At 39.8% G+C, this 14,699-nt stretch overlaps 1 protein-coding gene across 2 annotated transcripts in view; it reads left to right on the top strand.

The window, feature by feature from the left end:
• LOC109030399 (fatty acid synthase) overlaps positions 1-14,699 on the top strand; it is a 70,629-nt gene that overhangs the window by 13,821 nt on the left and 42,109 nt on the right. For both annotated transcript variants that reach the window (XM_072304022.1, XM_072304021.1), the window contains exons 6-13: positions 536-774; positions 2,372-2,593; positions 3,776-3,876; positions 5,683-5,911; positions 7,451-7,681; positions 11,149-11,338; positions 12,261-12,490; positions 13,400-13,704. In XM_072304022.1, coding sequence (XP_072160123.1) covers positions 536-774; positions 2,372-2,593; positions 3,776-3,876; positions 5,683-5,911; positions 7,451-7,681; positions 11,149-11,338; positions 12,261-12,490; positions 13,400-13,704 — 1,747 coding nt within the window. The remainder of the gene's footprint in view (positions 1-535; positions 775-2,371; positions 2,594-3,775; positions 3,877-5,682; positions 5,912-7,450; positions 7,682-11,148; positions 11,339-12,260; positions 12,491-13,399; positions 13,705-14,699) is intronic.

The following is a 14,699-nucleotide window of genomic DNA, read 5'->3' as shown; positions in this document are numbered from 1 at the left end:
TGTTTTACTGCCTAAGCACGACGTCAACAATTAATAATTGTTGACTCCATGATCAGATTTTGGGTTCGTGGACACCATGATCGTTGACTCCATGCAACGTTACCGTTTAGAGCGGTAGTTACCTACTCATAGTATAGGTAGTATTCACAGTAGTTACTTAAACAGCTTCTGTCCCTAAGGAAGTTCTGTATACAGACGGTGTGATTGCAGAAATACGCTCGTCGGTTGCAGATTAAAATCTTAAGGAAAATTCATCCATACAACTTTGAAAATGGATTCCTATTTGTGAGGGGCTATACTTTTTCGCCACTGCAAAAAATACACAATAACAAAAGAAAAATTCGAGAATTTTGGCAAAGTTAAACATATGTGCGGATCTACCTTGAAATAAGCAAGGGCAGTTTTAGTCAATTCAAAACCACCTTATTAACAAAATAATCGGCACTATTTTGTTACTTATCATAATTAAAATTTATCATTAATCGGTTCTGTTAATTCATTTATGCTGATTCGGAATTCTTACGTTAATCTCTAGCTCACGGGTATAATTTGAGCGAGGGCTGGGTTGCGTTCTTTCTGCAGAAAGCATCAGTTGCAAAGCGATGCTATGCGACGGTAATCGGTTCGGATCAAAGATTTCTCGGCACGAAATGCGGTAACCTTATCAATTTTGACGGAAAACCAGCCAAGCAGATGCTGCGCGAACTTTACTCGGAATGGAAAGTTGATCCAGCTCAGGTTGCCTTTGTAGAGGCCGAGGGATGTGGAGTCAAGGTAAGTCAAGAATAGTTTTACCAGCGGGCTGATCGTTGAAATTGATAGACAAATTGATAGACAAAGCGATAGACAAAGAAGACATAGGGAGTAGGGGGCAATTCTATCGGTTGAAATGGGTGGTTCCTATAGCTAAGGGAGAGAATGATGGACTAAAGGTCTCTCTTGGGTTGCCGTTAGTTAGTCTATCACCTTCCTTTGTCCATTGCAACCACCCGTTTCACCAATACGATCCCCCCGCATCCCTTTTGTCTCCTTTGTCTATAGCTTTGCCTATCGATGTCAACAATCAGCCTGCAGTGTTTGCGATGTATTACCTAAATGTGAGTATCAGAGATATCTATGGACAAAGTGCGAAACCACGTACGTCAATTGCGACGTCGCAGACTTCTTATCATTCTTCATTTATTCTTTGGGAAACTAAACAACGTAATGAGAATACGTGGTTTCGCACCTTATAGTTCCTACCAGAGTCGAGATTTTCAATTTACAGAATCTTAGAGTTTCCGACGCGGGTCATCAACACGGAAAAAATGAGATTAGGGCTGGGCCCTAGAATTGCTTCACCTCATACCCCACAGGGGCACTGGGCAGGCCCTGCGTGGATAGGGCCCAGCCCTACCTGGACAGGGTCCAGCCCTTACCAAGTAGGGCTGAACCCTGAAGCAGGTAGGTTTGGGCTCTACCCGCGCCGGGCCTGCCCCTATGGGGTATGAGGTAAAGCAATTTTACCTACCCGGTTAGGGCCGGGACCTTCCGCGCAGGTACCAGCCCTAAACTCGTTTTTTCCGTGAAATCAAGGGGCGTGGCGTGCTTTGCGATATATCGACGGATAGGCCACTCAAACCTAAGAAAAAAGATCGATTATCAGGGTGTTCGTAGCGAACACCTTAGTACTCGATTATTTACCATAGCTTAAAATGGCGAGATATCGATGACCAACGTAATTGAACCATTCAAAGGCTGGCAGCAGCACCAACAAAGCTTATCTGTGCTTTGAACCTCTGTGCTGTGGTATAATTATTGTCATTTTTTTTACTCTCCCTTCTTAAGGACCTTCTTTGCCCTCCTTACCGAAGGAGGTATGTCTTTTCCGCATAAAAACATCTGTTTTTGTCATTTCCCCCAAAAAATTGTGACTGATATTTCCGCGCAAAATATGTCCCGTAGAAAAACTTCTGGCAACGTTGCTCGGTGTTGCCAAAGTGTTTGAATTAATACAATTTGCAGAAAGATTTTAAGCGGAAATGTCAATCTAAGATTTTGTGTGGAAATGTCAAAATCGGAAAGTTTGTGCGGTAACGTTAACCTTCTACTGCCTATACCGAGCCATGAATCCCGATTGAGGATTTTGAAAATGCCGCTCATAATTTATTTTTTCCGGGGAACACTGGTAGAAATAATGCGTAAAATTTTCATCGAACTTTCTTGAAAAAATGCTAAAGAAAATCAATCAAAATTTTACATAAAACTGTTGTTATAGGCCCCCCTCAGAAAAGTAAAATGTGACAGAAGATTGGCAACGTTGCAACCAGAGATACGTGGTTTGGTTCCTCCAATATTGATGACTTAACCTAACGATTTTTACGTTTTTCAGGAGCTCGATTTAAAGGAGATTGATGTTATAGCCGATGTTTTTTGCCGTGACCGGAAAGAACCACTGTTGATCGGATCGGTGAAATCAAACGCAGGTCACGCCGATACAGCTGCTTGCGCTTTCGGGACGGTCAAAGCCGTTATTGCCCTCACAAACTCGAAAATCCCAGCGACCATTAACACAACTTCGCCGCTCCCACAACTGGCATCCAAGGGAATTCAAGTAAGCTGAAAACTAGGTTTCTACCTGTCAAAGTTCTATTCCTGAGACTGAAATGGGACATTGGGAAGGACATTTTACTGGGTTATAGGGTGATTTGAACTATCTTTATTAAATTTTGGGGAAAACCCGAAAAATCATTGAAAATTCGGAAATGCACTTCTAAGGGTGAGAAAGCTAATCGAAATCCGATGGATCAAAAACCGATAGTCTAGTTGACGTCGCAAAGCGAAGCCTGTAGCTGAGTTTAGCTAATCAGCAAACGCCGCGCGCCGTCTCCCCTCTCCCCCGCCTGGCTGTCATCAGAACCTAGCCTAGAACCTAGCTAGACTCTCCGCAGCTCATGTCAAGATATACAATAAAATAAAAATTTAAAAAGCGGGTAACAAGGCTAAAATTTCACGAATAAAACCAAGACGTTTCGGCTGAAAACTCAGCCTTCCTCAGTTGGGATAAGTAAAAAGAAAAATGGTAAAATTTATTCTAAAATAGTACCTGGCTGTACCTACCTTTTATTGTGAGAATGTTGTTATGATCTCTCTCTATTGTCGCTTCAAAAGGTACAGCCAGGTACTATTTTAGATTTTTACCATTTTTCTTTATATTCATTCAACTGAGGAAGGCTGAGTTTTCAGCCGAAACGTTTTGGTTTTATTCGTGAAATTTTAGCCTTGTTACCCGCTTTTTGAATTGTTATTTTATTATTATTCAAAGTTGAATATTTCTTTGTTCTTTAAAAAAAAGTATTTCGACATTTTCGCGAAAGCTTGTATTGACCGTCGGGAAAAGATAAAGTTAACGGAAAGGAAAAAATTAGGAAATAGTTGAGAATTTTTGTTCATGCCGCAATCACACGCTGAATGTGGGAGCTGAATGTGGCTTGAATGTGGAAGTCATCGGCCCGATGCCTGAATTTTTCGCGTGACGCGTAAAATTCAGCAACGATTCTCAGCAACCATCGGACTAATGTTGAATTTGTCTGAACTATTCGAGTAGATCTGATACACATCTGGATGAAAATAACTCGAATTTGCTAAATTTCAGCCGTTGGGCGATGACTGTTGATTTCCACATTTAGCTGCTAAATTCAGCGTGTGATTGCGGCATCACAAATTCCGTCGACACCCTTGATGAAACCCACGATATCAATGATATCATTGGTTGTGAAAAACATCTCCTTTGCAGGTAGTGTCAGAAACGACATCATTGCCTGGCGATCTTGTTGCCGTTAACTCGGTTGGATTTGCGGGTCAGTTTGGACATTTGCTTTTAAAAAAGCAGCCACAGTAAGTGATCATTTTTTTTATTACATTAAGCGAATTTTCACGATCTAATATCATTCATCAACGACGTAGGGGACGCCCAGTGAGAGGTTGGCGACAGGGGGTGTTAAACGAGATGAGGGAGTGTCAACTAGCTCCTTTATGGCCTGTGGGAAGACCGAGCTTTGTGGCGATTAGGCGTCTTAAAGCGCCAAAGAGCGCTGTAAAAGCAACGAGATACGTGATTGCGGATTTACATTGTCGAATTGCATAAATGCGAGTCTCAGTTTGCGCCGCTATCACATTTGTAATTTATTTTTCAAACGGAGAAAACTTTATGCTCTTGAAAACTCTCCTGGCTTTTTTCTTTCGAAGTGGTTATTCGGCGGTACGGTACCGTCGAATAAAACATTATTCGGCGGCACAATATCCAGACTAGAAAATCTTCTAAGTATCGCTAAGGTGCCTTTACCGGGTGACTTTTTAACCGCCAACCGGATCAATTATTACCGTCAAGGTGCCAACAGTAGGTCATCCGGTGGAAGCATCTTATCGTTAGGAAGTTTTCCGGTTAGAGGTTAAAAAGTCATCCAGTAAAGGCACCTTAGCCTTAGCGGTAGGAAATTTTTCGGCTAGCGGTTAAAAAGTCATCCGGTAAAGGCACCTTAACGGTAGGAAGTTTTCCGATTAGTGGTCATAAAGTTATCCAGTAAAGGCACCTTAGCGATACTTAGAAGATTTTCTAGTCAGGGTACCGTACCGCCGAATAACGTTTTATTCAACGGTGCCGTACCGCCAAATAACGCCATCTTTTTTCTTTTGTGTGAAGAATTTCAGTGAAAATTTCAAGCGAAGATGTTTATTTGCTCTCCTTTGATAAACGAAAATAGGAGCGGAGATTTTGAAACACCACAAACTAGATTCGTTTATTTGAAGGTTCACCGTCAATATGAAATACCGACAATTGACTAGGAATAATTTGGACTATATTTTGCAATTAGGAACTAAAATTTCAGGCTCAGTTTAGAAACAACGTACGTGTCATTGGTATCTTTATGTACATACAAGTTTTTACGGATGGAACCAGCGATTGTAGTACTTCATTACAAAATGTATATTTGCACATTACCTCCAGGCGTTGCCCTTCCAGCGAAATTTTAGAGTTAGTTCTGAGAAAAAAATGGCTGCAATACTAAAGAGGATGACTAGTAAATAGAGTACTGAAACTGCTGAAATTGATTGATCAAAATTGGTCAATTAGTTGTCATTTTACGCAAGCGCAGATTGTGAAGTCAAGAGTGAATCCCGGACTTTTCCGCAGCGTTTATCGTTGTTTTGTCGTATCTCAAACGAGAGAACGTCACTACAAACCGATGTTGCAAATTTTCCTCAAATAATTTGCATTGTGCTAGTAAACTGTCTGGAATTTTCACCTAAAAATTTCACCGATTTTCCGCCTTACCAATGCCAAAAATCTGTAAAATTTTGTACTATAATAACTAATTGCACAGTCATATTCTTTTTCAAAAAAATCAATTGTTTGGGTCAATTTTGCATATTACCGTCAAATCTGCAACGTATTAACCGTTCGACATTCGAATCGTTCTCCAAAGGCAGTGGCGATTCTTGAAGGTTGGCAACCCTGTTTCTCCTTCATTTAAATGTGAGTATTAAATAATCGATTCTAGGTTAGGCAGCTTATCTCGCCTAAATTTGATATTTTTAATGGATTTAAACGTAGAAAAAACAGTGTTGTCAACTTGAAAAATCGCCGCTATCCAAAGTGCTGAAAATCCCCCTCACTACTATCTGGTGTGCTGATTATTTCAGGAGAGGATCTTCAACTAGAATCTCCGAGACACTGCCGCAAATTCTGATGATGTCTTCCCGGACAGAGAATGGAATCGTGGAGATAATGGAGCATACAAAATCGATGAATATCACGGCAGAATATGCGGATTTGGTGAACGGCGTCTTCCGGCTCGGCTTGAAGCACCATTATGTCAGAGGCTACACTATCGTGTCTGACAACGGGTTCAGGACTCCTCTCAATTCTAAGGTGAACTTCGAATAAAACCACCGATTTTTTTTTTTTTTTTTTTAAGATTAATTACGTCCACTTATACATCCCAAAATAACAGAAGTAGCTGAGATAATTTCATCGAGTTGTACAGAGACGCGCGCCGAGTGTCATTAAGTTCCAGCCATGAAAATGAGGTTGAAAATTTATTTTTTCATATAAAAGCCGTTTTTATAGCGCCCTCTAGCGCTCTGCGACACTTAGCCGCCTAAGTCTCCTATCCTCCCAAAGCCCTCAAGGGAGTTAGCACACCTTCATTTCTTCTAAACGCCCCTGTCGCCACCCATTTATTGGGCGTCCCCTTCGTCCCCTCCCAGGAGGAACCCAATCAAGCATCTTCTTCGGCAGCCTTCGTCCGTCATTCTATTGACATGACCATATCAGACAAGCTGTCTGGTCATGACGTCGAATACGATGTCATTTTTGACTCCCACAATCTAATCTAACGCACTTTTTCATTGCGGACCCGATCGCTCCTAAAAATTCCTACAGCGACCTCCTCCAGAAATCCATCTCTGTTGCTCTTAGTATCCCCTGTGTCCGTTCCTTCAGCTGCCAAACTTCACATCCATATGTAAGAATACTTTTGAATATTTTTTCATACGGCTAAATATTAAAGACGAAGTTTATAACATATTTTTACGTTCCAAATATTTTTTTCGACTTATAATTTTTAACGGGTAAAAATTTACGTATGAGATGCCCTACAAACTCGTGAATCGACGGTGTAAGGCAGGAAATTAGGAGATTCGATTTGCCAGAGGAATGAAGGCAGAATCGCTACCTGTGGCGGTTGGGTGTTGCAGAGCGCACAGGAGCGCTATGAAATTGGCATGTTAGTGATAAAAATGTACGATTACTTAGTTAAATTTGATACTACTCCTACCTTCTCCCATATTTTTCTTTCCTCAACAAAGGGGCCCGATGCGTTTTTGTTAAACCCTATCCAATCATTACTACATTTTACTGCCAAATTTGCTGTAAGCCAAAATAAAGAAGTAATATTTCAAACTGCATGTACATAGATGAGAAATAATATAAAACTTACGAGAAACAAAGTAAACGTTTTGACGACCTACAAACTGCGATCTTCTTCAGTGCATTAAGAACAACCAGTGGAAACAGTTTACAAATAAATAAGTAAATAAAATTAGAAAGCTACAAAACTATTAGCAAACATGCGAAAATACACATCTTTTGCAACTACATCTTTGAATAAAATCAAAATAAAGGTAAAATTAAAATGTAAATTTTTTATTTTATTTATTTATTTTTGTTTTCGTTGTTGTGTAATGTTTCCAGTGGTTGTTCTTAATGCACTGAAAAAGACCGCAGTTAATAGGCGGTCGACACGTTTGCTTTGTTTCTTGTAAGTTTTATATTATTTCTCATCTATGTACATGTATTTTGAAATACTAGTTGTTCATTTTGGCTTGTACCTCGATTTTTTAATCAATTACCATGTTCCAATTGTTACTTTACCACGTTAATACGTAGAGCCACTAATATTGATTTCAGAGGATGGATGGGGTTGAACGGCCAATGTGGTGGGTTTTCTCAGGAATGGGCTCTCAATGGAATCAGATGGGCTCCCAACTTATGCACATCCCAATTTTCCGTGACGTCATCGATAGATGCGACCGAGTCCTGAGGCCGCACGATGTGGATATCAAGTACATCATAACCACAGATGACACGAGCATACTCGACAACATTCTCAACTGTTTTGTCGGTATCACTGCTGTCCAAGTGAGTACTGGAATACGAATTATGTAAAGCAAAGTTGAAATTTGAATTTAGCGTCAAATATTACGTAAGAATCTTTGAAACAAAGCTTCCCAGGATTTTTGCAGACTCTTTTCCCCATTTGCTTGGCCTATCGTTATTTCCAATGAAATTGAGACTTTTCTCCTGGACTAAAGGGTCCTTGATAACGAGAACTCAAGGTTCTCGTTATAACGATGGTTAATCAAAAAAAGACGGACGAACTCCGACATCAATGACTCAATAGACTAAGGTACCATTCAGGGGTGCAATTGCTCTACGATCCTGCGATTCCAGGCTCGCGGTGTCCACTGGTCGGAAATGGCGTACACATCGTACACCACGGTAGGTCCGGTACCAAGAGATTACACATTTCCAACATACTGTCCCGTGCCATACCGCGTACCGTCGTGAACGCGCAATGCGTACAGTATTCGGCCAGTCTTGCAGGCGCTAATATGCGTCAAGTGCGCATTGTGAAATACGCGCAATGTGTGAAGTATTCCTCCAGTCTTGTAGGCGCTAATATGCGCTCCGCGCCGACCGCTCCGGGTTTGGTGCGAACAGTTTACTTTCAACTTATTACCGCCATTGACTTTTTGCATACTATGTATGGATCTGTCATTTAAAATGATGATATAAAATTATATCAAATCTAACTGATTTCCTCATGTTTATTTACAAGCTGTTAACACTATTTTCGCTCCTATTGAAAACTGCACTGATTTTTCAGCCGCTAGAAACTCGCGCTTTTATTTTAGCGCTTGAGGGCCTCATTTGGACTGCACTTTGCAATAAACAACTACAGTTTCAGAAGGATACATAAAAACACTTATCTACTTAATGAGGCAAATGGCACTTATGTTGTATCTATGATGAATTTATTAGAAATTGCAGTTCCTATGTGGCCCATTAATAATCGAGAGTATCTGCCCATATGGAGGGTATTCTTTTTTCCTTTAGTGATACGTGCGTATTATAACTAGTACTTCACCACCTTCCTGACTGTAGACGAGTGAGGCCTTCTTGAAAATTTTCAATATTGAACAAGCAGAAAAGTCCAACACGAGGTGTTGGATAGGCGCGGCATGATCATAAATAATCCTAATTTAACCGACGATTTATGGGAGGAATAGGAAGTTTAATCGATGAGTGACAACTTGAACTTATTAATAGAGGGAAGCTATAAAGTATATGTTGCCAAAAGGAAAACAAAAACATTTCAATGTAAATATGAGCTGCGAAGATAAAAATATAAACATCCGTCGCATAAAATAAAATGATATCCCATATAATGGATGTCAAGTAAAATTTATTGACATCAATTTAAAGTTTCTCCTGTCTTTAGCACTACTATCTGGAAAACGCAAAGATATAGACAAAAAATGTTTTTAAAAAAAAATCGATTCAAACTTATCGATATCCTTAGTTCAAAGAAACTTCTGTCATCACAGCTTGCGTTCGGTTGATTTACGGTCAGCCGCAAATAAAGTGACCGTTAATCTGACCCTATGAGAGAGTTTAAGCACAACTCATATGCTACTTGAGAAAACGAGACCAAGTTTGAAAAAAAATGAATTTATCAATTTCAAAAGCTAAAACAGCAATTGATTGTTACCAGCACTTTAAACGGTCTCCACGCTTAATTATCACGATGAGAAAATACAACTACGTTCTCGCCACGGAGAGGCTTTAAAAATAACCCAGGATGCAATGGGTGATGATCCTTCATGTATCGGTCGCGGATTTTCGCAACCGGACCATGAAGCACGGTATATGCTTACCGCGCTTAATATTATTTTCGTTACCGTAGCATTTTAAAACGGACTAGGGGGTACGCTCTTTGACCGCATTGCGGCCCATCCGCTTCGCGAGCCTTGTATACAGGGTTATTCAAAAGTTACGCACCACTGGCCATAACTTTAGTTCTAATTATGATATCGATTTGCGGTTTGTGGCGTCCTTCCTCACATCGAGGGGGAAACTTTTTGAGGTACTTTTCAGTTCTTCACCCCCCAGGGGGAGGGGGGGCGGGGGGCAACTCAAAAATTTCAAATGGCAACCCCCATCATGTGATACATCGTTAGAAAGAGCATGAAAAAAAAACAATTTTTGGCGCAAACCGGAAGTCAATCTGACCCCCCTGTCAAAAGTTAGGGGGGTCCAAAGGTTATTTAGGGGGTCCGTACCTTCATTTTTTAGAGTAGCTTCGGCGGCTCTTGGACATACCGTTTCTCTTTTCAAAGCGTCCTCGAATACTCCAAGTCTGATACCGAAGTATTCATATTGCCCCCGGGCCACCACAGCCCCCCCGTAGGGGGGAATGGGCCTGTTACATTGAAAAATTGCATTAAAATGCGAAAAGTCACAGAAGAGCTTCAAACTTAGCATCAAATCCGAGTGGAACTTCTTGCCAATGTTAACGCAAACGCAGCCTGCGACTTTAAAGTGAGTTTTCAAAACTCTTAGCCCCCTGCCCCCCCTCATTTTTGGTTGCAGAGCGGGTAAAAACCGGGAAATTCACTACAAATAATGCCCGAAACTAATGTCCAACTTGAGGAGGACCCTTGAAACGTTGCGATCAGTCGGAGCATTGAAATACAAGGACTGCCACCCCCTTAAAGTACGGAACTATCCAAAACACCCCCGCTGCCCCCCTCATTTTTCGTTGCGGAGCGGGTAAAAACCGGAAAAGTCGCCAGAAATGATGCCCCGGTTCTTACCAGCTCTGCAACGAAAAAAGAGGGGGGCAGCGGGGGTTTTATGGATGTTTCCGTCCTTAAAGCGGGCGGCAGTTCCTGTGTTGCAGTTCTCCGACTGAGCGCAACGTTTCAAGGGTTCTCGTCAAGTTCTACAGTGGTTTCGGGCATCATTTCTGGCGATTTTCCCGGTTTTTACCCGCTCCGCAATGAAAAATGAGGGGGGCAGCGGGGGTGCTTTTGTTGAATCTGTTTGAGAAATTCACTGAATTTCATCGGCAGCACAAAAAAATTCAGTGAAATTTTCAAACAGATTCAACGACAATATATCTGTAAAAGAATAAAATGACGGCGGAAATTTTGAAACGTCTCATGGCGATTGTGATACTTTGGCCGGAAGGCGACGACTTCACAATGAAAAAGAAAACATTTTTGAAAAGAGTACGTCACGAATCATTGAAAAAATTACTGAAAGCACCGAATAAGTAAACAAAAGTAGAAATTAAAGAGAAAATTAATTGAGAGCACAGAGGAAAACGACCTGCAATGGTCGGAAGAAGGAAGATAGCGGGCACGCCTAGAGTTAGGTCTTTCCTTGGTTTTCTCGGTTAGGATTTTCGCGTTACAGTCACCTGAGCTTAGCTTTTCATACAAATAGAGTAGATGTGAAATTTTCTCCAAGTTAAATATGAGAATAAAACTCGAATGTATGCGAGCTTTGATGCTCATCAAAGGTTGCTATTCTGCTTTCAGATAGGATTGGTCGAGATATTGCGAGCTTTGGAGTTTGAACCTGATAGAGTGATTGGCCATTCCCTAGGAGAACTTGCTTGTGCTTACGCGGACAATTGCCTAACCCTCGAGCAAACTATTCTAGCTTCACACGCTCGTGGGAAAGCTTCAATTGAAGCAAAGCTAGTCAAAGGAATGATGGCTGCAATAGGTACACAATCTAATATCATTTTGCATGGTTTGTTGAAGGCCAAGTACATAATGCTTCCTATATTTTCACATGCAGCAAAGTTTTAGAATTGATAGTGATAAATAAGCTATTTTTGGTTGAAGCGGGAGCTGGGCGATGCTTGAAAAGACAAGAACCATGATAAAACATAAAATTAAAATTAAAGGCTCAAACACCATAAAAACAACTAGGAAAGTCAAATATTTCAATCAGTAAATAATTTAAATTAGAAATAAAACGCTAATTTTGGAAATTAGAAATAATTACCTATATTTTTACTCATATTCTAAACCTAAGGGGTTTCATTGAGTTACAAAATCAATATTTTTTTATAAACTATTAAAATTATGGTAACAGAAGAAATGATTATACCTATTATTTTAATGTTAATAGTTTATTTAATTTCCAAAACACATATATGTTATCAATAGTTCAATTATTATTGAATACGTCTCTATTTATTATCGTCATTATTTTGATACTGTTTTTTTATCAAGATAATACATTTAGAGAATCACAATTTTTTTAAATTTTATAATTTTGTTTAACAGAAAGAGTTCTTGGACTATCTATTTTAATCAGCATAATTCGAACTCATGGAAATGAATTTATGAAGTCATCAGTGATATTGAAATTATAAAATTTTTAACCGTGATTATAATCATAATTATACTGAAAACAACCAAGAAGTCAATCCGCTTTAAGCGGATATTTTCAAGCACAGCATACGAAATAGAGTATCGTTTACAACTACAGGGTATAGTTTTACCTTCAATATGTATAAGAAGAAGTTCCTCGGTGTATTTAAAAAGGGTAAACTTATAGTTTTAATGACTCTCCTCTTAGATATGAGCTAATGAGCTATCACAATTTGAGCTATTTTTTTTTGGTTGCTTTTTAACAGGAATGAGCCACAGTGAAATAAGAAATCAACTTCCGGAAACAATCGATGTAGCTTGTCACAATTCTGACACAAGTTGCACAATATCGGGACCCACAGAAGATGTCGAGAAATTCGTCGTTGAGCTTAAATCCAAGGGAATTTTTGCCAAAAGTGTCAACGTCTCGAACATAGCTTACCATTCTCGATACATACAACCAGCCGCGCCGATCTTGATGAAGTATCTAAAAGAAGTGAGTCAAAATTCTATTGTATCTTCCGATATAAGCTTCCCCGCAAAGTATTGAAAGTACGATGCCCACGGCGCACACCGGATCGGGTCAATAGGAGAGGTCGGACAAAATTTGGAAACTTTAAACGCTTATAACTCCGTTTATACAAAACTTTGAGGTTCTAAAAGTGGTTTCATTGGTTTCCGCGTAAAGTTTCTTCCGTGAGCACCCCTTGAAATTTAAAATGTGACGAAATAAATATCAAAATTTGTAGTTTTAATCAAAAATATCACGTCCGACCTCTCTAATTGACTCGATCCACTATCGGCGTCGTGAAACATGTCCCAACTGTTTATTTTCTCAAAATGACCGTTCGACCATTTGTTCGGAATTTTCACCAATTTATTTCCTAGACTTCCGATAAAATTAAATACAACTTTTATGCAAGTTCGTCAGAGTCCATTCTTTAAATAAATAAATATAAACAATTAAGACTCTTACTATACGAGATAAAGTGATAAAAGTGCAGCGTAATTCTTAACACCCGAGGCGCGAAGCACTTCGGGCCCCGAAGCGGTCAAGGGGCGTACCCCCTAGTTGTTAAAAATTCGAGACAAATTGTGTGAATGCTGCATGCTCTACTGCAAAATCCAGGGACTAAAAGTGATCAGCGGGCTGATTTTTGAAATTGATTGACAAAGAAGACAAAGGCAAAATGAGCTGATCCTATTGAATTGGTGGAAGCGTATGGTTACTAAGGAAAATAGGAGGTAACTAATCTATAATAGACTAACTAAAGACAACCCTTCCCTCTTAGTCTATAACGAACACACTTTCCCACTGATAGGATCGCTCCATTAGATCATAGTCTTCTTTGTCGATCCTATTTTCTGTCAATCAAACGATGCGGGGTTTTGATTTATTTTTCAGGTGATCCCTGAGAAAACGAAACGATCTGAGAAATGGATAACTACGTCAGTTTCGAAGGAGAACTGGGGCTCAGACCTGGCGGCCTACAGTTCTGCTGAGTACCATACGAACAATCTTCTGAGCCCTGTCTTTTTCGATGATGTCTTAAAGTCCGTCCCAGCGAAGGCAGTGGTCATTGAAATCGCTCCCCATGGCTTGCTTCAGGCCATCCTTAAAAGGGCATTCCTTGACAGCATTTCCAATGTTCCGCTCACCAATAAAGCCAATCCAGACGGCGTGAAATTCCTCTTAGATGCAATTGGAGAGTAAGTGGAAGATCGCACGCCCAGTCCCTCGATGGCCAAAGAACAAAACCACTTATATTCATTTAAGTGTTTCAAAATTTCCTCTTCTATTTTTTTTTTATAATTTTTATTTATTTATTTATTTTTTTTTAAAAACAAATTTTATAGCTTGATTTGTCGTGGTTTGTGGCGTGGTCGAACTGGGGTGCGATATGTCGCATCACCTATATTAATCTCGTAAAAAAAATCTCGGCAGATTTTGAATTTTTAGCCAAAAAAAGGACTAGCCTAGAGCGTGAGCCGAAGGAATAGCCTAACCAAAGAAATTGGCAAAATTTAGAGAATCGAAGCAGAATCGTGTGCGGGAAAAAATCCTTGCATTCAATACACTTATCGATTTCTGTGTCGAATGCTAGGTTTTTCCCTTCAAGATTTCGCTTCTATTTTTCTGAAATTTGCCAATTTTTTGGTTAATGATGATTCTTCTGGCTCATGCGCGGGGGCCATATATTGTCCTTATTGTAGCTAAAATTTCAAACTCTGCCGAGATTTGTAACATAAGTGATGCGATATACCGCATACCAGGTAGACTACGTCAGACACCTTGACGAATCACATCAAAATGGATACAGGGTATTTCTGCCGACAGAGAAGGAAAATCAATGGGGTTTTAAAGAAATGACATTAACTGCTTTTTGAAGGAAAACATTAAGTATGACAGGAAGTCACCAACGTCAAAAACGAAAATATGTGGTTTCGCATATTGTCCATTAATATAGTCTACAAATATTTGACCTATGATCTAATGACCTTCAATTTTCATCCTGAGAGACTGGTATACCTACAGTATTCCGCTCACACTGCTCTTGACCTATATAGTATTTGACTTCTAGCATATTTGGACGACCTTTTGCAAATAGGAACTACAATTTCTTGGCCATCTGTAAGAACACTTATATTTGTAGAGAAGCTACCGGTACGTACGTTGTTTCTAAACTGAGCCAGATTTTGTAGTT

This window comes from Bemisia tabaci, chromosome 9, assembly GCF_918797505.1.
Source record: "Bemisia tabaci chromosome 9, PGI_BMITA_v3".
NCBI lineage: Eukaryota > Metazoa > Arthropoda > Insecta > Hemiptera > Aleyrodidae > Bemisia > Bemisia tabaci.
This window is presented reverse-complemented; position numbering and strand designations above follow the sequence as displayed.